The 23,741-nt window shown below is 41.4% G+C and overlaps 2 protein-coding genes and 1 long non-coding RNA gene across 4 annotated transcripts in view; 1 reads left to right on the forward strand and 2 right to left on the reverse strand.

Annotated features, from left to right (window-relative positions):
- tcf15 (transcription factor 15) overlaps window positions 1-16,166 on the reverse strand; it is a 28,767-nt gene extending 12,601 nt beyond the window's left edge. Inside the window, exon 1 of one of the 2 annotated variants that reach the window (XM_088607795.1) lies at window positions 16,032-16,166. The gene's annotated coding sequence lies outside the window, so the exon portion shown is untranslated. Of the gene's footprint in view, window positions 1-3,881; window positions 4,276-16,031 lie in introns of those variants that run through there. The other variant, XM_088607796.1, reaches the window with a different exon arrangement.
- srxn1 (sulfiredoxin 1 homolog (S. cerevisiae)) lies at window positions 14,038-16,671 on the reverse strand. Its single transcript, XM_088607797.1, has 2 exons — window positions 16,032-16,671; window positions 14,038-15,550 (listed from the first exon to the last, which is right to left on the reverse strand). The coding sequence occupies exons 1-2, from the start codon at window positions 16,269-16,271 to the stop codon at window positions 15,341-15,343; spliced, it is 450 nt and encodes a 149-aa protein (XP_088463923.1). The 5' UTR covers window positions 16,272-16,671; the 3' UTR covers window positions 14,038-15,340.
- A 1,886-nt stretch (window positions 16,672-18,557) lies between these two features.
- On the forward strand, window positions 18,558-18,932 carry LOC148648079 (uncharacterized). The gene is made up of 2 exons (XR_015926714.1): window positions 18,558-18,633; window positions 18,722-18,932. It is a non-coding gene; the product is annotated as an uncharacterized LOC148648079 (long non-coding RNA).
- The last annotated feature ends 4,809 nt before the right edge of the window (window positions 18,933-23,741 follow it).

Consider the following 23,741-nt stretch of genomic DNA (forward strand, 5'->3'; position numbering starts at 1 on the left):
TTTTTACAAGTCCTTCCACAGCTCTGTGCCTGCGTTTGTTCCTAACCTTGTGCAAGTGCACGACTAATGGTGGCAGGCATCACATCATGGCCTCAACACCTTGCTCACGGCCCATCATTTCCCTGTGGGTTGACTTTTCCTTCTCATTCCTCGGCACGACTGTCACAAACCAGAGAACGAACAAAACACACAGAATGAACTAGATAGGTTCGGCTTTCCCGGAGAACGGTGACAAAAGCTCGCCGGGTTGCCGGAAGCTCGTTGATCAGAGTATGCTGATCGATCGGCAGTTTCTCAGGGGTCCATCTCTGGGTCCAATCAAGAAACAAAACGAAAGCAACACAGGCAAAAAAAAAAGGCCTGGAAAAAATGTCCTTGTCAAGAAGATCAAAGCACTAGTCAGTGAAAACCTCTGCGGTTTAGAGCTCACTAGCTGTCTTCTTGGGAAGCAGTGAAGTAGGAAAAGCCCCAGGAAGGGTTAACTAATGTAAAATATAAAATGCCACATTAAAAGCGGAAAAAATGGTCCACCTTATTTTTTAATATAGAGGTCAAAAAGACTCACTAATATGCACCTTGGCAGAAGGCAGCTGGGATCTTCATTACAGCTGTCTCCGCTTCCAGCTCATAGTCCTCATCACTGATGTGTAAACAGAGTTACTCATTCCTGATGGTCACATACTCCTACAGGATGAGACAATTCTATTCGAGTTGGATCTGATTAGTCAGGAAAGGATGGGAACTGGTCCAGACATAGGAATACAAACAGGGGGAGAAGTAAGAGGACATCACCTGGCCATTCTTGCTAGGTTGATGACTAGTGGCTAACCGGCCCCCAGAATCTTACCCAGCCATTTGTTGAAGAAACCCACTGTCGTGCTCCACAGCCTGGCTGGACAGCTCCATCAAGACCTCAAATGGCATAAACATGGACACAGAAATTTTAAATTGAAAATTTGCTTCTGAGAAATGGCTCATGAAAGCTTAACTGATAAATCTCTGTGGTCAATAATGGACATTTATCATATATATTTTACACTAATTTACTTTGTTTACCCTAAGGTTGTACCATGTTCTTTTGCAGCATCAAATAAAACCTTGGTTTACCACAATGAAAGAAGAAGAAGCACAGAAGTTAATGCGACTGCCCTCTAACTATATATCAGTATTATCGTATTATCAGCCCATTGTGATGAATCACAGTCACAGCAGAGAAAAATAATAGGAAAGCATTAAGGAAAGAAAAACAGCAGAAAAATTCTAATTGTTGCAATAGCTTAATACATAAAGAACAAAGTTACAGTTCAATTTCATCTAAGGTGTTAAAGAACACAAAATTCATTGCAGCACTTTTTGAAGTACGGAGACTTTAGGTCTTGGAAACAAATGCTGGTTTGAGCATTGCCCCCTCTGGTGAAAACTGAAAAACCTTAGCTACTCATCAGAAGAGCGAACTGGGAACAGGTCATTCACAAAAAATGAAAAAAACCACAAGCATGCGGTCATTGAAACATACGGTACCGCTTCAGTAAATACAAGAATATTTTTCCTCTCATTACTCCACCTGTGACCAAAACTCCACATGCCTGTGAGCAATTGTGGTAGGTGGCTCCTACAAGAGTTAACCCTCTGGAATGCTGTGATGGGACTGTGTTTCTTTGGGGAGGAGGTAAAGTGAAGTAAGTGCTGAGCTCTCAGGGTAAGGGGCTCCTTGCATTAGTCACACATGAGTTACCGATGACTACTGCCTGAATCAGGAGGGCTACAGACCCTGGCAGGTTACATTTCAGAAGACGCAATGGGAGTACATTTTGATTTACTGAGCACATTTCAAATCTTCTATAACCTGACACACACACTTGGGAAACAGAAGACAGAGCCAACTGAACATTTCGTGTAAAAAAGCAACAGATATTTGATAGAAAATAAAATCTACAATGCGGCAATCAAAAAACCCACTGTAAGACATGTCACACTTCTTATATTTAGCTGTGGCGTTGTACAGTAACTTACCGCATTTCTATTTTATAAAGACAGAGTCCAAACCTCACTGCGGCATCACTGTTTTCCTCATCTGACACCTTTCCTCCTGATTCCCTATAAAATTGCCCATAAAAGGCAATTGAGGACATCTAGAAAAGCACAATCACCACGACTAAAAGATCAAAGCCAGAAAAATCAAAGGTTGATGACTGCTTCTGAAGTTTCGTCCTTATATCCATATATTTACTTTAACCACTGTAGCGAAAGTGTCCATTTTGGAAATGAACATATTTCCCCAAGGGTGGTCACTCCATCTTGTTTTAAAACCCTCAACTGCCGTTTGAAAACCTGTTAAAAACTGTATTGTAACCTGGAGCTCAGCAATTTCAAGACCTTTTTTTCTTTCATGGTCTGCATGGTGGCACTGTGGTTAGCAGGACTGCCTTGCAGTGCTGGGGCCCTGGGTTCGACTACAGACCTGTGTGGCAGTCAGTGCCCTGCAGTGGACTGGCATCCCATTCAGTCACAGTCACAGTCTGGATCATACGGTTCAACCTGAACTGTATGTGAGCAGTTTCTGTATCCTAAACAATCTAAGGTTCTGCTTATCTGGCCTTTCCCCTTCTTTTTCCTTGTAGCTTCCTGATCCAGGGATCTCAACTGGCCTTTCCTTGAAGGATTGCAGGAATTGGCTTTAACAGACTTACTGGGCAAGAGGCAACTGTAATTGCAAGACATCAGACTACATGAGTCAGATATCTCCTCTTTGACAGAGTGGCAAGGAAAAACCACTTTGAGGCATACAAACAAAATGTGCAGGGTTTAACACCACAAGGCAGAAAGCCAAATTCAGGAATCTGTTTCCTGCCGTTTGCCATTAAAACAAAAGATTAGGAAAAACTGCTCTTAAAAAGCACATAGCAGAAATGAAAAACCCACACATTGTGCTCATGGTCTCCTAGGTACTGTACAACTCCCCTCCTCTTCCCACCAATGTTAAGCACTCACAAAGCACTGCGAAGTCTTTCAGATAAAAAAAAAAAAAACATTTTGAAATATTCTATTGCCCAAGGACTAAAACTAAAAAAAAAAGATTTATTATGAAAAATTCTTTTTCAGTAGCCAATTGGCCTGCCTGTGTGTTGACTTGGTTTGTTTGTGAGCAGGGAGATAGTTAAGTGTTAAGTAAATAAACGCGGAGCAGATGTTTGGGGGCGAAGCTCAGGCTGCTGGCTCCCTGCGTCAGTGTTTGAGAAAACAACCAAAGGGGGCAAATGGCTTCCAGACCCCATGACTTGAAACGGCCGTGTCAACCGAGGGCATGTTTGACAAACACAGCCCGACACATCAAACCCTGCTTTTCACTTCAGCTGCACTAACAATACTGACCCACCGACAACTTCTACTCCATTATAAAACACCGGAGCTCCACTGCCCTGACCGGACTACCGTGAGACAGACGTTATAATGGGCAGAACAGACATTTGCTGAAGAGCTGTTATTACCAATCCAAGCCTCCCAAAACGGGCTCCTGTTTTTCAGCACATTTACAGCACAATTACACTTGACACCTGGGCCCAAAGATTATCTGGGACAGCGCTAAATTTGTAAAACGTCTTGAGAAATTCAAATGAACTGGTGGAATGATTTAAAACACAAGAAGATATTGTATTCCTTAAAGCAGGGGGCCACTGGCTAATTCCTCTGCAGTTTGTTTAACTGTTTCTGTTTCTGAGAGGTAATAAAGAGATATTTCAAGACAACACCAATGGCTCAGTGTTAGAAAAGTGTTTCAACTTGTTCAGCTTAAAAAATGAATCAGTAGAAAGATTAAATCACATTCCCACCTTGCTTCAATACTACACAGCACACTATCTAAAAGTTTTTTTTTTACTTACTGTAAAACACTGCAGCCCTCTTGCATGGAGTTCGCTGTGAATTAATAAAGGGATTCCTTTGTTTTTTTCATCAGAAAAATACAGATGTTGATATCTCTGTGTTGGTAATGTTGGCAATGCTAGAGACTACACGTTTCGTGGTTTCAAAATCCATGTGCAGAATTAAAGATGAGCACATTTGTATCTGCTATTTTCAGCTTCATAATCAGAATGGGTATGATCATCACTCATGAAGTGTCATGAGAAATCTATATAGTATATTATGCTGTACAAAGTGCCTTCCTGTTATTTCACATCCAGCTGGTTTCATATCCTGTTATACATTCTCTGTGTGACTTTCTGTTGTTCACTCACAGATTATCATTTCCCATTAAAACTAAATATTCCATTACCGGTTCACATTACTTTTTCAAAAGGCGTCTCAATTGTGATTTCGAGGAAGCGCACAAGAAATTATGAGAGCTTCACCTGAAGCTGAGAGAAAACAAGCAGTGTGTGAAAAATCTGAAGAAGAGGGGAAGAGGGGACGTATTATAATGTTACAACCACGATCCAGTCATCACCAACTGGCTTTGCATCTTTGTGCACCACGATTTGTCTTCCCCTGGGCTACAAACATCTCGAGCCCATCAGCTTTTAGAGCAGCTATTTTCAACTGCTGAAGTGCGGGATAACATGGCAGACGCTACTCTACGCTGTTTAGTAAGTAGTGGAGATACAGGAAAGTGCAGATGGTTCCTTTAAACTACCGAAAAAGCTCATTGAGAAAGATCCCACTACAAAAGAGCTTACACAGTGCTCGAGTGTTCGCCAATAAAACCAGTGGAGTGGAATGATGTGACAAGGAGTTCTGAGGCCCGCGACAATATTTTTCTAACACTGACAGTGCACAGCGATGGGGGGTGGAGGAGAAGCAGTTCTGTGATCTAGCGCAAGGGCTCTTGTTGACTTTGTGAGGTTTGCTTTGTATTCCCACATGGGGACCCTTCCAGCCACTCGCCCAAGCACTGCCCAGCTGCACTCAAACTGGAGGGAGAAAAAAAATTGACTGAGTCATTTCTTCCTGATGGCCATTACCATTGATATCCCTGTTGTCACTGGTGGGCCCACGAAGAGTCGAAATGAGAACATTCTTATGAATGAAAGCCATTTTTGGCACTTGCAGAAATGCTGTGAAAACAGGAGTGAAATCATTCTTTCAGTTCTCGAAACAGCTTCTGATGAGGATCGTATTAAAAGCCAGAAATGCAAAAGTATGGCTGAGGAAATAACATATGCTGCAGACTGGAAACTGTTCAAAGATGAATAAAAGCAATCCTGCAGGGAAACACTTGAAACAATGTTTCCATTTCCCATCTGTATTTCATCATTTATGTCCTACAATAAAAATCCTATAAAACTTTATGCTTAATATTTCCAACTTTGTTCAAGACTGCACAGCGCACAGTCTATTAAAAAGCACAGAAAGGAATACATCTAAAAACATGATGTGTTAATTGTACTTAAAACACTACAACACACTTGGATTTCATGAGGAATGACTAAAAATATTCCTTTGTTTTTTAACAGAAAGATTAGAACATACAGTAATTATGCAGAGTCAGGGACAGGATGCAAAATAAGTTGGCCCCAACCTGCATCTAAGGAGAGCTGAGTTTTATGCCAGTAATACATATAATTACTAAAACAATCTTGGAGATAGGGAGAGATGCAACTATCACAAAATAGTGAGGAATTTCTGGGGGCAAGTATATTGTAATGCAAAGGGAGAAGATTCCTATGATGTACTGTATATTTACTTAATAAATAAGAATAACGGGAGAACTACTTAAAAGGATTCCACAATATTTTTACAAGGGAGAGAATGGGTATGGGATTAATTAGAATCTCAGGGCAGATGACTGAAGAAGACAGGTGGACCTGTCAGTAAATATCTGTGACTGATGAGCTTGACAGCTCCCAAGCCTCCTGCCCCCCTCAATCCCCCCCAACCCCCAGTTTCTTATACCAAAGACACTGTCTGTCAGGTGTGTGATTAGCACCACGATTGACCTGCAAGGGCAGAGCAGTGCTCCATACCTTAACTGTATAATGACAACACCGAATGAGAGCAACCTGCGGTGCATTTAGAAGCAGCGCACTGTTGAACAAATGGACTTGACAGGCAAGCCTGCGCATGACTGTAAGAACGCCTCCACCCACAGAGTGTGCCCAGAATCGAGACGATGGAATAGGGGAGATTTTAAAATGCAGCCAGGATTAAATCTCAACTCACCAGGATAAATAAACTGAGAATGGATGGATATTGCCGTGAACAAGAACATTCAGACAAAGATATCTACATTGTTTTTCTAAGTGCTGAGTAGAAGTTCAGCTGCTTGCTAAATAATACCCGAAGAATTTACCTAGTGGTAAATCACAGCTAACATACAGTATGACGTTTGGATACATGACGTTTTATGAAGCAATCAAATCTGGCCTTCCCCAGAGAGAAGCTTACCACTTTTTTTGTCTGACTTCAAAAGATCTCAGAAGCAAAGCTGGGCCTGGTCAGTCCTGTGCTGGGAGAGATCTCCTTAATGAATCCATTTTATCCTTAGTGAAAATACTTTTGGTAAATAAGGATTTTTGTAAAACCAGGAGTCCGGACTAAAATCTACTGTGAGCTTGCACAACCTGGACTTCCCTAAATTTCCCCCATTATTTCAAAGGTTGGAGCAATTTCCACACTTGATCTGCTATATAGCAGGGCTGCTAGTACATAACATACCTACCCATCCATCTGTCCATTTTCCAACTGCTTTATCCAATACAGAGTCCTGGAGAAGCCAGAGCCTAGTCTGCAAGTAACAGGCGCAAGGCAAGATGCACAGTTACATAAATACAATAAATGAATATACTGTATAATATTAAAAAATGGAAAACATTGCCCAGTCAGCTTTCAGAACATTCTGTATTAATGCCTTCTGCACCATACAGAAGCATACAATGTAGACAGTTAACAGGTCTGCCACTTCTGAGAAGCAACTCTCCAAGTACCACAACACTGAAAACCTTCAGGGACAGCTGAAACCCCCACAACGTGCCAGACACTGTCCTAATGTCAGAATGGGCAAAGAACAAACCTTACTGAGTTCACTGAACAGTTAACAGGAGCAGATCTGAATTACTCTATTTATTTAAATAGAACATGAGTGTGGAGCGTCAGAGATAAGCTGGAAAACAAGTTGGCCACAACCTACATTCAATGCAGAAAAATACAACAGCCAACCATTTTTCAATAAACTATGGTGGCACCACAGTAGATTTTGAATTACCCCAGTAAATCGGCTTCCACTTAAAGGCACAGCAATTTCTTTCCACTGGCTATGAATTCTCTTCTTGTAAAACAGGTCTGTGCTACTACCGGAGCTCAGTTCACAACAAACACAACAGAGCAAAGCAAACATGCCCAACATGTAAAGGCAGTTCAGTTAGAATGAGACTTTTGTACTATTAATTCTATTATCATTTGTACTAATTAATGACAGTCCGGAGCTCAGCAGCAAAGAGAGTGAGGGTTCCAGAACCTCAGCTCACAATAAAGATACAGTCAGAATCCACCAAGCAGCCCCGATAGGTTTCACACTTCTCCTGAGGCACACTGACATGCAGAAGCGGCCGCGAGCCTATCTCGCGGTCGCTGTGGAGAAGATTTCCCAGCGAGGTCAGAGTGGACTCGTCTGGCATGCATTACACGCCTGTTGCGGCGGGCAGTCTGCTCAGATTCCGGGCAGAGACCCTCAGAGACACGCTAGATTAACGCGGCAGGCTTCAGCGCTGACAAACTCCCCGCCAAGGAGCTCTCAAGTAATCCTTCCCCGGGTGGAACGAATGAGCGAGCAGCTTCACCGGAGGTCACTTTTCATAATTTTATTGAGGCCGACCCCGAGGAATAATAAGGATCAAGGGCAATCAAAGCCTGCTGTGTAGCAGTGAAGGCAGGCTTCGTGAAGGCCCTTTTTTTCAGGTCTGCGGATGGGCTGGACTGTGTTGCAGAGACGAGGGGTAAACATAACTGCACTAACAGGATGGAGAAAGAAGCCCACCTTGCGTGTCGAGGCTGGAGAGGGTCTCGTTCGCTCTCCTGAAACAGGCAGGTTTTGTTCTTGGATTTCTGGAGGGAAAACCCTTGACAAAATTCTCATTGTGCCGTTTTTGTGGAATTTCACAAGCTTGGCTGCTGTTACCCTGCCTCAGTTGATGCTCACCAAGGAAAAAGAGTACAGCGTGTCTGAGGCTGGATAGTTTCATACTTTCATTATATTCTGTACAAAACAATACAGAGAGGACATTTTTCTCACACCTACATAGAGCCCTCATAGACTTCCAAAGGCAGCTGCACTTTACAATTTTAACTAGGTTTACATTTGCAGAGAATGTTATTTTTTTTAAAGTTTTCTTTAAAAAGAAAGGGTGACAGGGGAAATATCTCCATAAAATAAAAGGTTTTACAGTTTTGCTTGCCTCCCCCACACAGTGCATGCTTTCTTACATGCTCATCGGGAGTTTTAAAAAGCAAGAACACAACTCGCATTTTTACCATGTCCTTTTCTGCACAATTTATACAAACAGCATAGCCAGCATTGCACAATCGGTCATTGTAAGGTTTAAGAAACTCAGCTAAGAAAAGGTCAGGACTGGAATGGATGACAAAGTAGCTGCTGTCACGATTGTTGGTCAACCAGTGACATTCCAGAATCTCCAAATCGATGATCTAAAATGTTGACAGAGCACAATATTCTACAGGAGATGCTGTCCTTCTGGTGACATAATAAGTCAAGGTCCCGATAACATGCTTGTTAAAGATCCCATGGCACTTTTAAAAAAAGAATGTGTTTAACCCCAGGGTCCTGGCTAAATTCCACTTTGGGTTTGCCCAATTTTCCTATAATCAATCCCTATATTTCCTTCCGGAGTTGGTAACGTAATGTCTCACCTCTTCATCCGATCTGCTCTGTAGAGGGGCCACTGGGTGAAGGTGGGTATTGCAGTTTCTGAATATGAGCATGGCTTTGAAAACCTGTCAATTTGGTAGCATTACTGTAAAACAAAAACAGCAAGGGGATCCTACTAGAAAAACAGCATGATTTTAGAAAGAATCTTTTGCGAAAGTGGTACGCTACCAAACAAATCATAAACCATAAGAGTTTCAAATAGCATATGGGGTACAGAAAAATTAGGGAGTAGGTTTTCACATGTATGTAAAATGTGTTTTGTTGTCTACTGAGTGACTGCACTAAAAGAGGTACTTATTCAGAACACAGACTGAGCCCTGACGTGTCAGCTGGAACCCAGGCTGTGTTATTAGCCAGCTTGACGGAGACTCTTTAAGTGGTGGCGCACAGTTGGCTGAGCACTGCTGGAGCTGGGGGGGCTTGGATCACTCACTTCGCATCAGTCTCTGAAAGCAGCAGGTGCGAACCCCTCCCTCCCTGAGCAGAACGAGATAGACTCTCACATGCCAAGAACCCTTTGAGGATACAGTTACTTCCAGAGAGGGATAGCATCTTCCCCTCACAACAGGCAACCTTTTTTTTTGTCTAACAATTTATGCTCATGAGGAATGACCACAGAGAAGAATCAGACACATCTGAGCATGTTTATGGACCTGTTATCAGATGCGCACAGAGAGACATTTATAGGCCATAAGAGGAGGAGACAAGGTCAACCTCGTAAAAAGTCAGGAGTTAACCAAGGCGTAGCTGCAAAGATGGAGATCGGGTGAAGGAGAGATGCACAAGACATACAGCAAGGAGAGATTGGAATATGAAATGTACAGCTCTGAGTCATAACATCGGAAATTCTGATGATTTAGTACAGCTGGGAGGAAAGTGGCTTGGTTGGCGTCATCCCTCTCAAGATTCAGTTAAGAACTTCCATATATATATATTTTAAATTTCGGAACAAAAAAAAAACCCTCATTTGAACAGCCCCCACTCCAAGTCCCCCCCACCGATAGTTTAATCTCCCCCCAAGTTGTGAAATATAGATCTTACCATGTCAGCAGCACTACGCCAAGCCCCTCACATCTCCTTCTTGGTGCCATTGGCCTGAGATTTAAAGAGCTCCATATAATTAGAAAGGGAAATCACAGGCTCTCAGCAAGCATCAGCATTTTTAGCGGCAGTCAAATTAGCGGATTCGATCCATTTCTTTTGGAAGAGGAATTATCGTTTAAAAAGAATACTAGGTGAAAGGAATATACTGTACTTAGAGTAGTCTACAAAGAAGAATCCTGGTTCCAAATTGTACACTCTGTGAGGTTAACTGGGTGAGTCAATTATTGGGATTTTTGGAAGCAGAATTTATTTTGTCACAGATTCTGTTCCAGGAAATGTCTTCTTACTGTATGTAGTATTCCTATGCTGGTTCCAAACACTGACAACTGTTGAAGTCTTGTATGAAGCCTCTAACAGAAAAACTCTAAGGATTTCTTTGTTTCGCCCCTGAAACCCACCAGATTCTGCACTGGACTATAGGCAAGCATTGCAGAATGGAGATGAAACTCGAAAAACCCACAAAAAAAAGAGTCAGGAATCCAGTACTGAGCTACGGTACCAAGTCCTATTAAAAGACCATCCTCATTAAAATACATCAACTAGAACTTCTCCAGAGTCGGTTAGAGAAAGGGTGACTCCCTTTACAGAATATTTGGTTATAAAAAACATATCTTCAGACTTCATAAAACTTTTTACTGAACACATAGCTGTAATCCGGTACCTAATTTCATCCATTCATTTCCTAACTGCTTTATCCAATACAGGGTTGCAGCAGAACAGGAGATCCAGGGAAACAACGGGCACAAGGCAGAATACACCCTGAAAGGCACATGTAAATTATTATAGGCCCAAAATTCAATCTATGGTGTCTAAGGTGAACACTAGCACAAATTAAGCCGAAGTCTTAAATGGAGACAAAAGAAGATCTAGATGATTCCTGTATGTCAACATACAGGAATGCTAGGATTAAACTAAACAGACGGTGCTCATAAAACTCAGAAGTAGAAATAAAATCAAATATTTAGTAGAGCTAAACTCCCTTCAGGAATATTACGCTGCCAGAGTGGAGAATTTAATATGCAGTTGCTTCCCTTTCCACATGTATTTAAAAGTCTGAGCATGCAATCTTTCCCAATCAGCTAAAGAGAGAAAAACAGGAATCGCAGAACTAAAAGAAAATTAAGCGAGAAGAACATTCATTTAAATAACGTATATGATAAGCTTCCGTGCATATGGGAGCCTGAAGAGAACTGGTAAAGTCTGTCCATCTGTTCAAATCGGCACATACCTGTTTAAAAATATTATTTAAGTTGTTTATTGTGATGGCATGTAGCAACAGGAAATCTTCTCACACGCGACGATTCTTTGGAGAAATTTACAGGTCTTCTGGGACGCTCCATTGAAATCCTCTCAGCCAAGGAATGGTTCCTCTTGTTCAATCCCCTCCATTTCCTCCAGGGTCACTGAGGGACTGCAGGACTGTGGCTTCAGGCTGAGGGGCTTATCTCACTGCAGAGAGAGCCCCTCTCTCCATAATCCTACCCAGGCCGACCGACAGCTCAAAAAGACTAAAGTACTGGCACATCCCTATCCAGAGCTACAGATACATGCAGGGAACCCTACAACATTGAAATGTGCAAAGAGAGAAACGTCACTTCAAGCACGTCTCACACAATCTTGGAGGTTGCAGGGACAAACGTACCTCAGGCAGAACTTCCACCTGAGAAACTTGGCTGTATATCTGTTTAAAGCGTGCTCCAGAAGGGTAAAACAATTATACACGGGTGTTGGACAGGCTATTATGCATCTAAGCTACACTTCAATTAAAATTCATTCACCCACATTCCAAATTCACAAGTAACATGCTAGATCTGAGAAAGGTTCACTCCTCATTTTTGAAAGACTGATTGGTTCCACCTTGAAATCAGAGGAAAAAAAAACCTCTCTGGAGCATTTCTCTGTGTCCTTTAATCTAAGTATGAGGCCGAATCAGAAAGGGGTCAGGAGGGTTAACTGGAGTCATCCTTTTACAGACTCTTTGCAGACTGGACGCTGTAACAGGGACAGCAGGAGCAACCACGCTCTAGGAGTCTTAAAAATAGAGTTTGCTCTTCCCACTGGGATGGCGTTGGGGGGCCCTGTGGCCAGGCGGGTTCAGTCCAGCCTGGAAAATGGAAGCACTCCGTTCTCATGACACCTGACCCCGCGCACATCCTGTCCCCTGCCTGCTGGGGAACGGCTGGGGATCGAGTGGGATCGGAGGAAGCCGAGGGGCCGTGCTCCCCAAGCCGCAGCCCTCTGCAGGAAGACTCTGGGCGAAACGTTCCTGCACATCACTGCGATACTCATTAGCGGCACCACGACTTGGTTTTTGGAGGTTACCATCTCATACCAAAGAAAATTCCTGACCGCAAACAATAACAAAAATAAAAAAAAGGCAGCACAGTGTTCGATTTGATGAAATCCCACCAAATGGCCCGGACTGTATCCTTAATGAAGCTGTTTTGATCATCAGAAGCCCTCCAAATCTGCTCTATGTGGTATGACAACAGGAGAAACAACACGAGAGACCCTTTGGTCCCAGGGCTGTTGTTAATCTGGTGTATTTTATTTGGCATGCCAGCATCCCTTATTTTTCTAATACTTTGATCCAAGAGATTCTGAAAAAAATGAATTAGACTAAAAAAAAAATGTTTGACTAATTTAAATGTTAGCTGTGCCTTCTTCCAAATAGAGCTTAGTCATATTTAATAGATTCCCATATGTCCACCACATTGATCAGTATATTACCTCATTCTTTTTACCACAATTACAGTATGTCCATGTCACTCAATTAGATTGCTTAACAAAGGTTATTATAGGCTATTCCAGGTATGCATTTTACCCTAGATATGCTAGGTTCCATTCTGACAACAAACCAAGAAGTGTCTTTGATGGTGATATGGTGCTCGTATTCTGTGTTACGGAGTATAACTGTGTAATCCTACTGAACAGGGTAATGTCTAATGTATGATCCTTGTCATTGAGAACATTTGTCACATACCTGTTCCGTACATCCCAATGGCTCAGGCCACATGTAACGTAAAAAGAAATTCATCCACCCATTTTTTTAACTGCTTCATCCATTACAGGGTTGAGGGCAAGGGACAAATAAATTATTAGAGGCCCAAAATTCAATCTATGGTGTCTAAGGTGAACACTAGCACAAATTAAGCCGACGTCTTAAAAGTCTTAACTATCCCAGCTAGCAATGGGCGTAAGGCAGGCTACACCTTGAATGGGACACCAGAACATTGCAGGCTGCAGGACACACACTCAAACCAGGGCCAGTTTTCTCAGAAACCAATTAACCCACTAGTATGTGGACTGTCCAAACCAGAGCACCCAGAGGAAACCCACACAGACATGGGGAGCACATGCAAACTGCACGCTGACATTACCCCAGGTCCGGAATTGAGCCTGGAGCCCCAGTGTCATGAGGCAGCAATGCTAACTGCTGTGCCACCCATTTGAAATTCACAGTTTCACAAAAAAGGACAATCTCACAGAATATGATCATGAATGGAATATGATACAGCACGCAAAGGTGGTGACTTTTTCTGCATGAAAATGTTCTTTACCAAATATTAAGCAAATATAACTCATTCAAACACTTACCTTAAAACACCCAATTTTGACTCAATCATAAAAGTCAGAATCATTACTTATTTGATCTTACCCACGTGTAAGAACACGTTTTAAAGGTCAAAAACATTCAGTATCAATAATAACATTCCAGAAATTTGGCAACAGAAATCCTAGCACTTAAAATTGAAAATTAAAATACAGTAAGTTACTTGTAACTAGGTTTAACAGATAAAATTGTAATATTTAGTTCAAATTGTGTGCAGATTATCTATTTTTATAAACAGATAATATACACACAATTTCATGACTTTCCCAATGCTCAACAATTTCATCAGAAAAAGCAAAGGGTATCGTGACTAAAAAAGATCAGAGCACTCTTTAGAGGTTCTAGAGCTAATAAAAAAGATATATTAAAACCACTACAGATGTGAAATCCACAGGTGCAATATTTTATCAACACTACAAATAAACAGCTCAACACCTCCATCTGCTGGTCAGTATATTCTCTGCATTTATTAGTTAACACTTCAGCACTTAGTATTTAATCACTTTTAATCACTACAATGACTGAGAGAAATCAATACAACATTGTCCTGTCCACTAAAATATTCCTTTGGCAGCTGCAATTTTCTTTGGCAACCCCCAGTTTAATACTGTTCAAAGGTAAAAGTCAAAAGATGAATTCATATGAATGGCATGGCATGGCAAAAATCAGTTTGTGGCGACCTCCATCACACATTCAACATTGTGTGTTCCTTTAACTGCAGAGTACTGTGGGCTGCCCCTTATCATGCACATTCAGTAAAACTTGAAAACGTTTCCCTGCACAGAGGTTTAATGTCAGCTTTTTTGCACTTTCTGATTGCAGTACGTTTAATTAATAATAATAATTCTGCAGTTACAGTATACCGTGACACGCATGGGGAAAAAAAACAAACGAAAGGAAACCCAAAGAAGATCTTGTGCTTCTTAATTAATGGAAGCCTGTCATTTTAATACAGGCTTCGGCCCCAAACCAATACCTGGATGTGATCTAAACATAGCCTTGCACGGAATTCCAAAGTCCCATGCTAGCAAACAATACTACGGGTCTTCCTTAAATAAAGGGGTGACAATAAATATAGAATCTGACGTGTTGAGCAGCAGCACCAGCGGGCGGCTAGTGCTCTGTGCCTCTGACCTCAATCAGAGAGGTTCCTGGCCTCTTTTGTTGTCTCTTTCCTGTTCTGTGCAGCTGTTTCCACACGATGCTTCTCTGACATTCAGCCAGCAAATTAGCACACAGAATGCATGGCTGCCGTTCAAAAATACACCGTTTCCATTTCACCACTCAGATCCTTCTCTTATTAGTGTGCTCAAGTCCCATAAATCAAAAGACATATCTTGTAGAGATCTTCCACTGCATGTCCCATTGTCCCTGTTTATTTTGGAAGTGGTGGTGCATACATTTTACTCTACACATCTATTTCCTACCATGCCCTGTGCTGAAATACACAGTCCTGAGATTAGGAAACGCTAAAACCAAGATTTAGATTCATTAGGCTGGCTTGCCAGTGCTTCACAGCATGACGGCACACCTGACTGGAATAGAGTCCCTCTGATTTTTGGAGAATCTTCTGTGTTCGGTACGTCCACGCGGTCTGGTAATTCTGTCGGTATTACCTGTGTCCAAGTGGATTAATTGAAGATGGAGTGGAATTAACCTGTGCAGCTCATTCTCCCACTTTATGTACTGTAGATATACAGTAAGACTGAAACGAAGCTCAGCCCAGTCTGTAGCAGGTCCTAGAATCACTGCAGATCAGGGGTCGAGGCCCCTAAGTAAGTACGTAAGTCTGTAATGGTTGATTTGACAATTTTCGCCGGTATAGTCTCCATGTTTAATCGCTGATAGGCTGCAAACCTATGGCAGCCCCCGAATGAATAGAAGTAGTCGCCTCCTCTTCGGCCCTTAATCCACAGCACATCAATCGGAGGGACGCAGTGCACCGTCTTAGGTTCCTACAACATCATATACAGAAAGACGGAGCGACAATTGTTCATTCACTGTCAAAAATCTATTTAAAAAGGAGAATGTGCAGGAGACAAACGGTGAAAGTGATAGAAAACCACTGTCATCTGCCACTGCGTTATCAAAACAGAACTAAAACATAGTCATCTATATTTTCATCGTGAGCACCATTTGCATGTAAGTACTGTATTACATCGGCAGATTCCGCCCCTTGTCTTCCGTGTGGGTAAACTGCGCTCTGCGTAGTAAATGCAAGAGACGTGCAATTTGCACACGGGCAAAATGATCCGCCTCCTCTTAGTTTTGAAAGTGGGGAGTAATTTTAAGTACTCTAAAAGTTTTTTTTTTACAAATCACCAACTTTGTACTGTCAAACAAAGGTAATGTCTTAACATAAATCATTTCAGAACTTTTAATTCAACATTGCATTTAGATGCTACCCGCTGATACTGTAAAACGAAATGACACTACCTTTATCTTATGCATCAGACTCTGCACTTTCTCCTCATCCAGAACCGGCGGAATGGGTCGGATAATAACCTTCATGGGCACGTTATGGACTTCTTCAATGCTGTCCGAGTGTATCGACTTGTTTTCATTCCTCTCGCTATCCATTCGTCCCTGTTCAGCAGTCAATACTTTTGTAGAAAATAAAATGTTTCTGTTAAACTCCGCTATGTTACATCTTATCCTTGTAACAACTGCGAACATCTCGGTTTGACAGAGTCAGTGCGGTTCCGAAAACAAGGAAGTGTTCACTTCACAACGCAACAGGACGGAACCATTCGCTGGAGGAGTTGTTGCCAAGTTTTATCCGCAAAATGATCGTATTGGAAGTATTGGAGCCTAAACAGAAAGTGTATTTATCCTGTGTAATTCACACACCTAGTGTATGTTTTATCCGAATGTCTATTATTTAAAGTGATAAAAATCCTAGTACAGTAGTAAACGGTGGAATATTCCATTTGACCCAAAACTTGAAATATTTTACAGTTCGGTATTGGGTGCCTGTTCTAGCTAAGTGACTGATTTCAGCTAAGTTCTGTATGTTACTCTTGAAGAGTTATTTCACCTCCGTTTTTAAGTATTGTAATTTTAAAGTGTACATTAGATATTCATAGGCAGTTTGCGCTGAAGAAAATGAAGGAAGATATTGCGCAACACCTGAGTGCACATTTCTCAGGCTGGCCCAGAAATGCTTAGTCACAATGATTCATGAGTTTTAGAATAATAAGGTAGTTATTATAAAACCTAGGTTACTTTTCAAACCGGAAATGGCCAACCTTAACACACATGCACCAGGTGGCGATGTTGTGTTCATTCTTACCCCTCGGCTGTTGCAACAATCTGTTAAACCCTGCTGAATCACAGTGATGTGACCTGGATGTTAACACACGATTGTTATCCTGATATAACATTTCCTAGTCCTGACTGTATGGACCGTCTTTAGGCGGCAAGCTTGATACTGCAAAATACTTCTGTTCCATTTATTACATTCAAGGGGCAGGTAATTTAAAACTAACTTTGAAATATGGATCTTCGACTAGAAACTTATGGCACAACACATACACCCTAGAGATAACTTACCCTACACTTGCTCACTAATGAACACAGGGACAAAGTAGTATGTTTACAGACACTACTTACCTAGCCAGCATGACTTACGGAGGTCGAAGCAAACAGGAGCACCCACAAATTACCCAAACAAACACAGGGGGACATACAGACTCTACACAGAACGAGCAAAACCCTGGAATCAAACTCTGGACCCAAGAGCTGCAAGGCAACAGTGGGTTCCAGGAGAGCATGTGAATCTCCTCCTCAATTGCAGGAATTACCCTCAGAAATTCTATTCCCTGTTCGAATAGTTGGGTGAACTGGAGCAACTGGGGATAAAGTACTTCAATCAAGGTAAAGTCACAACCCACCAGTTATGAGTCACTGCACTATTCTGAGTCACTGCACTAATAGGAATTGAATGAATGTATTTTCTTTTGGTTAGATTCTATTTGGATGCCTTTTAAAATCCAAACCATTACAGAGTGTGTATGTTCTGCTGTCATTTACCTGAGCAGAACAGAGTTATCTATATTCAATTTAGATCTCATCTTGTTCAACACCCACTGTATTTACATCTACTGCATCTTAATGTTTCAAGAAAGTTTACTAAAAGTTGTTTCAATAAAAAAGGGTTTACTGTGAATTTTCTTACAATCAGATTATGTGCAGTGCAAAACAAGAGAATAAATATGAAGGCTCAGCATCACTTTTTAGAGCATTTCACATTTTCCTTAATCAAAACTATAAATTGTGCGGAGAAGCCTAACCCTGGACAGAACCTTTGCAAAGTAAGTCAATGCGATTCAACACATCTCCAGTCAACAGTCTTAAGAACAAGAATTCTGATGAGGGCTATTTACATTTCATAGGCTGGGTACATTGCTTTTCTCATTAAAATTCAGTAATTAGAAATGCTGTTGAAAAAACAGGAAAAAAAGAAAAGCCTAATGAACCAGCAGGCGATGAGATTCTTTTATAGGGACTTTTTTAGGGGAAAAGGGGGTGGTAAAGAGGGTTATTTTTTTTTCCTTCAAAGGAATTTCTTAGCAGTATGTCCTATATTTAGAAGGAATTCAAAGGAATGAGAATGTTGCCATAGAAACGAGAGAAAGTCTGGGCCTACTGTTAGAATCAGGTAACAATTAACTCATCTTGGCATCAAAGACACCAGATCTTAACAGGAATACACTCCTAAGAAGAGTAAAAACTGTTTGTTTTCTCCATGGACAACGCTGAGTCCTAATGAGGCACTTTGCACATCTTAAATCAATGCTGCAGCTAGCCTGGGACAGTGACCCAAAATAAATTACTACACGCTTTTACCCTTCATTGGAAAAATCAAATCTTAGCAGGGGGATAATTTAAAATGCTAAATTACATTAAGGAAGCATTAAAGTAAGGAAAATTTCACAGGTCATGTTTCCTTTCTTGTTTTGTAGATCCCAGATGTCTCCCTGTCAATAACATATGGTGTATGCGAAATCTGGCATTATACTTCATGGTATAAAAACTGGTAAGTGCCTTGCAACCAATACTGGGATTGAAATAAACTCCCAAGACAATTATCAATCACCGAAGCCACTTTCTCCACTTGATCACAGGTTTCCATTTTCCACAAGATTCTGGGAGACACCTTCCAGTCCTGGAGTTGGAACGCACAATCGGATTATGGGTTGAAGTATTGATTTAATCAGCACTGATGCTTCTTGCAGAATCATTTCAATGTTTGCTCATCCCTTGGAACCTTAGTGTTCCCGTACTTTTTCAGTGTAATGAGCTTTGAATCAGTCATTAAAGGCAGGCTCAGCATTATTGTATTGCCAGTCTCCTGTTGCACCTTAATCTGCACTGTATGGATTAGTGGTTAGGCCCCTAGCCTCCTGTTTAAAGGGTTGTGGGCACCTAAATAAGCATGTAAAAAGGAAAATAAGTAATTGCAACTTCTGTAAATTGCTTTGGCTAAAAGCATTAGACCCATAAAATAATGCTTGTGTCTCATATATGTACCATGCTAAACATGGGTTTTGTGTCAGTTTAATGAATGCTTCTTTAGTTATGCACATACAGCTTTGAAGAATGAGTGTTTTTCTCAAATGAGCTCTTTCAGCAATAGCAGCTGTGTCTATGTTCTGAGATCTTGATAACTTGGGATCAGTTTCCTTTCATTGGACTCACACCAAGAGCTTCAAATTGCAAATTGCACCTGAAGAACTGAATCCCCCTCATTTCAGTGGAAATATTCCCAGAATAGCTGTGTGCTTATGGCTCCTACATACAGTGAAGAGCAGATCTTCACTGTTCACCCAGGCATTTCAACGCGGAGCTTCATCTGTCTGAAGAAGAATGAAATGAATGTGTCTTACACAATATACCTGCTGTCTCGTCAGGGATGCCAGCTCTTTAGGCATCATCGTGGTGAGGGTTCTGAGACCATGACTGCCTTATTTCAGATCCCACCCTGGACTCACACCAGCAACTTCATTACAGTGTGACTCAGGTAAACATCACTGAATATCGAAATGCAATGTGAAGCCAATGAGTCAGAATTTACCCTTTGACTTTGCTTTTGACACTGCTGTACCTGAGTAGGCTGTAGACTGAATGCTGACTCATATGCGTAAGATATATACATTTCATATCGGGTTGCATGATTTCCCCTTTTCTGACCTACGTGGAATATGCATAACCACTGACTAGGATTAATTGAACTTGAAAACTATTTAAATGATACAAAATGGCCCAGTTTAGTAAGCAACATTTCTTAAACGTGCGGGCACAGTGGCATAGTGAACAGAGCTGCTACCTCATAGCTTCTGGGGGCATGACTTTGAGTCTGGACTGGGGTACATTCAAAGTTTGCACATTCTCTCTATATTAGTGTGGCTGTCATGTGGGGGTTCCAGTCACCCGCCTCCATCCAAAGGCAAGCCAGGACTAATGCTTCCTGCAGAATCTCAATATTTACTCATCCCTAGGAACCTTAATGTTCCTCTACCTTTTTAGTGGATTGATTCTTGCATCAGTCATTTTAAAGGCAGGCTCAGCGTTATTCTGTTGTTTCTCTGAAGTGCCACTGCAGTGGAGTGGTGTGCTATCCAGGGTCTAGTCTCTACATGGGCCTTGTGCTTCTAGGACAGGGTCCTGGTTATTGGACACTGTCCGCGAATAAGAAATTTCCTGAAAATGGATGGTTGTCTTAAACAATTACACCGCTTTCATCCTTCCATCTTCTAACCACTTAATTCATTACAGGGTGACAGGGGAGCTGGGTCGTGTTCTGGTAAACAACAGGTGCAACCCAGAATACACCCTGGACAGCACAGTGCAGACAGACACAAACATTTACACACTCCCAGCAGGGACAGTTTTCCCAGAAGCCAATGAACCTACCAGTATTTCATTGATGGTGAGAAGAAACAGGGACACTCAGAGGAAACCCACCCAAACATGGGGAGAACATACAAACTCCACACATATAGTACCCCAGGTTGTGAACTTAGAGCACCAGTGCTGTGAGGCAGCAATGCTTACCAGTGTTCCACTGAATATGATAATACCTTTATCAGCAAGTGTATATTGAGAAACACATCATATATTTAAGGACATTGCTGTTTTATTCTGTGCAGCCTAGTCTCTTTTTTTTGTGAACAGGCACTGTTCTGACACATGGTAGTCATGACTAATGTTGTTCAGGCAGTGCCCACTCAAAATGCTACAGCACTGTTGAACCCATTAGCCAAGAGCTCCAATAACCTCTCAAGGCAACAATACAAAAATTGGAAACGAGCTGACACTGTAATGAACTCTGCTAGCTTTAGAGCTTATATCTACCTCCTGGGTGAAGTTTTTGCCTCATTACTTAAGGACTAAGAAGCCATGTGATAAATGATACATCTTAACCTTCCTGTCCATTATTGATTCAAGCAGCTGTATCCCTTCAAACGGTCGATATGGTCCACTGTGTGTGAGAGAGGAGAGGAGCGCACTTTTATTTAACAAGCAGGCCATAACTTACCTAGTATGAGTACCAAAAGACTGCAGCTTCATCCCAAGCCAGCTCATGTACAGTACAGTGTACATTTATGGAAAAATTCAGACCAGAATTTCAGTAGCTTTAGTAAAAGGAGGGTTTTAGGAACAGAGATGAAAGAATGCTTGGCAAAATCTCATTTGATAATTTGAGAAGATATTCGGTGGAATAGAAAAGCAGAATTAGGTCCTCCTCAATTGAAGTTACTAATACATTTTGCTACAGCACATCTTACTCGGGTCTTCAGATGGATTTGACCAATCAGGTTATTTTCCAGCTACAGCTGGCCAATGATATGCTTTCTCAGTTTATGTTGGCCAATCAAATGCTTTTGCAGTCTCCATTGGCCAATAAAGTGCTTTATCAATTTAAGTTGCCCAATCAGGTGCTTTTTCAGTTTAAATTGGTCAAACAGGTGCTTTCTCAGCTATAGGTAAGTTAGTAGCTGCTGACCTTTCCCAAAACAATTTCTGCATTGTGTGGACATTTATATTTTGAAACTGTTACAAACCCTTGAATGAATAACTACTATACATAATTAAATACTGATGCTGTTAAAAAATTCATTAGGCAATTGTTTTCTATTTTACACTCAGGAACTGCCAGTTGTTTATGACTTGGTTTTGTAACTTCGTCCTGTACAGTAGAGGAAGAATCAAGATCAGCTGAGCTGCTCCACAGACAAGCCCAATCATTCAGTTTTCAAGCCTTACAGAAAACTTAGTCACAGCTGAAGGAGTTGGGCAAGAGGTTATTACTTAGACCTCTGTTACACAGACTCTTCAAATACAAAGTTTAATTTACAATTATGCCACAACACTCAACAGAAAGGAGTGACTTTCTGCTAACAGATGGAGAAAATGTACTATAAATTCCATATGGCACTTTGAGCTCCTGGAGAACGTCAGATGCCTGAAAGGAAGCAAAAGAAAGCAAATGAAAAGGTCTAACAAAGATGTCAGGCATTAAATAAACATTTAAATAAAATTAATCTGCCGATGAGCCTTACTTTTCATTTAGTAATTAAAGACAATGGGCCCCAAATTCCAAACACCTATATCTCTATTGGAAACAATGAACATCTAAGAACCTAAGTGTTTGGAATACAGCACCCAATGTTCTGACAACGTCAGGGCTGTCTACAAAGGAGTCTGAGGAGAGAATATGTTGGTTCATATTCTCATCTATTTTTGACTTAAAATGGACTTAAACCATCACACAAGTCTTCATAAAACAAGTAACACAAAGATGTGGAATATATTTGAACTGTTTAGTTACCCAAATATTAATGATAAGAGGAAATATCATTGTGTGAACGAGTATGATTTCTGTCATTCAGTAACTGGTGGCACCTCCTAAAGCAGCAATGACTTCAGCTAGACTTTTCTGTAACTGCTTATCAGTCTCTCACTTTGGCTTTTATTCATTTTAACCCATTCATCCTAACGGAACTCCTTCATGGAGGCATTCCTTTGCAAGAAAAGCTTGCTTCAGGTCCTTCCGTAATGTTTCAGTGGGGTTTATCTCCAGACATCAAATCAATCAAATTTAAAATGTCTTCTCTTGCTTCCCCCATTCTGTTGTAAAATCTGCTTGTATATTTCTATCATTCAAGTAGGGAGCTACAGGTACGTCAGCATCAGAGGCTGCTAAGGAACAAGTGAAAAAAAACACAAAGTTTAGCCGAAACGTTGTGTTTCTTTTCTTCTCTTTCCAGCCTGGAATAAACCTTTACTTGTTCCTTATTTATATTATTGTCTTACTGCTTGACCCATTTTGGGATCAGCTTCAGCCTGGCATTTTCTGCCCAAATATACTGATCCAACTCCACATTCACGGATGGCATTGTCAATGACGATAAGCTGTCTGGGTGGTAAGGCAGCAAAGCGACCTCTGAATCACCATGGCTGAGAGTCGAGATGAGGCTTTCCTGTGGAAAGGCAGTGTTTGATTTCCACCACACAAAACATTTCTCATTGTAGCCAAAATGTCCAACTTTTCAGTCATCTGCCCAGCTGTATCACACTGCAACTGACAACTGGCAGCCCATTGAAGCTCAGCAGGTGTGAGCCTGGCCAGTATCTCGATGGAAACCCTCCTGGGAAAACTAAGGCTGCAGCTGGAAGAGGTGTTAGTGGGACCACTAGGGGGCGCTCACCCTGTGGTCTGTGTGGGTCCTTATGCCCCAGTATAGTGAGGGGGACACTATACCATAAAAACAGTGTTGTCCATTGAATGAGACGTACAGTAAAACACCGGGGTCCCAACTCTCTGTGATCATTAAAAATCCCAGAGCGTTTCTTGAAAAGAGTAAGGGTGTTAATTCCAATTTCCTGGCCAAAATTCCCACTGGCCTTTGCCAATAATGGCCTCCTAATAATCCCCATCTATGAACTGGTTTCATCACTCTGTTCTCCTCCCCACTGAGAGCTAATATGTGGTAAGTGTACTGGTGCACTATGGCTGCGGTTGCATCATCCATGTGGGGCTGCACACTGGTGGTGGCGAAAAAACTTGAGTTTCTCAACATTATGGTTCTGATCCATCACAAGAGGTTTGTGGTGTTTCATCTTTAGGTGAGGTATTTTACT

The sequence above is a fragment of the Lepisosteus platostomus genome, chromosome 15, assembly GCF_059453375.1.
Source record: "Lepisosteus platostomus isolate fLepPlt1 chromosome 15, fLepPlt1.hap1, whole genome shotgun sequence".
In the NCBI taxonomy this organism is placed as follows: domain Eukaryota; kingdom Metazoa; phylum Chordata; class Actinopteri; order Semionotiformes; family Lepisosteidae; genus Lepisosteus; species Lepisosteus platostomus.

What these genes read in the sequence shown, in the direction of transcription:
- srxn1 (XM_088607797.1), bottom strand. Translation starts at nt 16,271, where the DNA reads ATGTTCGCAGTTGTTACAAGGATAAGATGTAACATAGCGGAGTTTAAC. An exon ending in GTCTGATGCATAAGATAAAG is followed by an intron (nt 15,551 to 16,031) that starts GTAGTGTCATTT and finishes ATGATGTTGTAG; the next exon opens with GAACCTAAGACGGTGCACTG.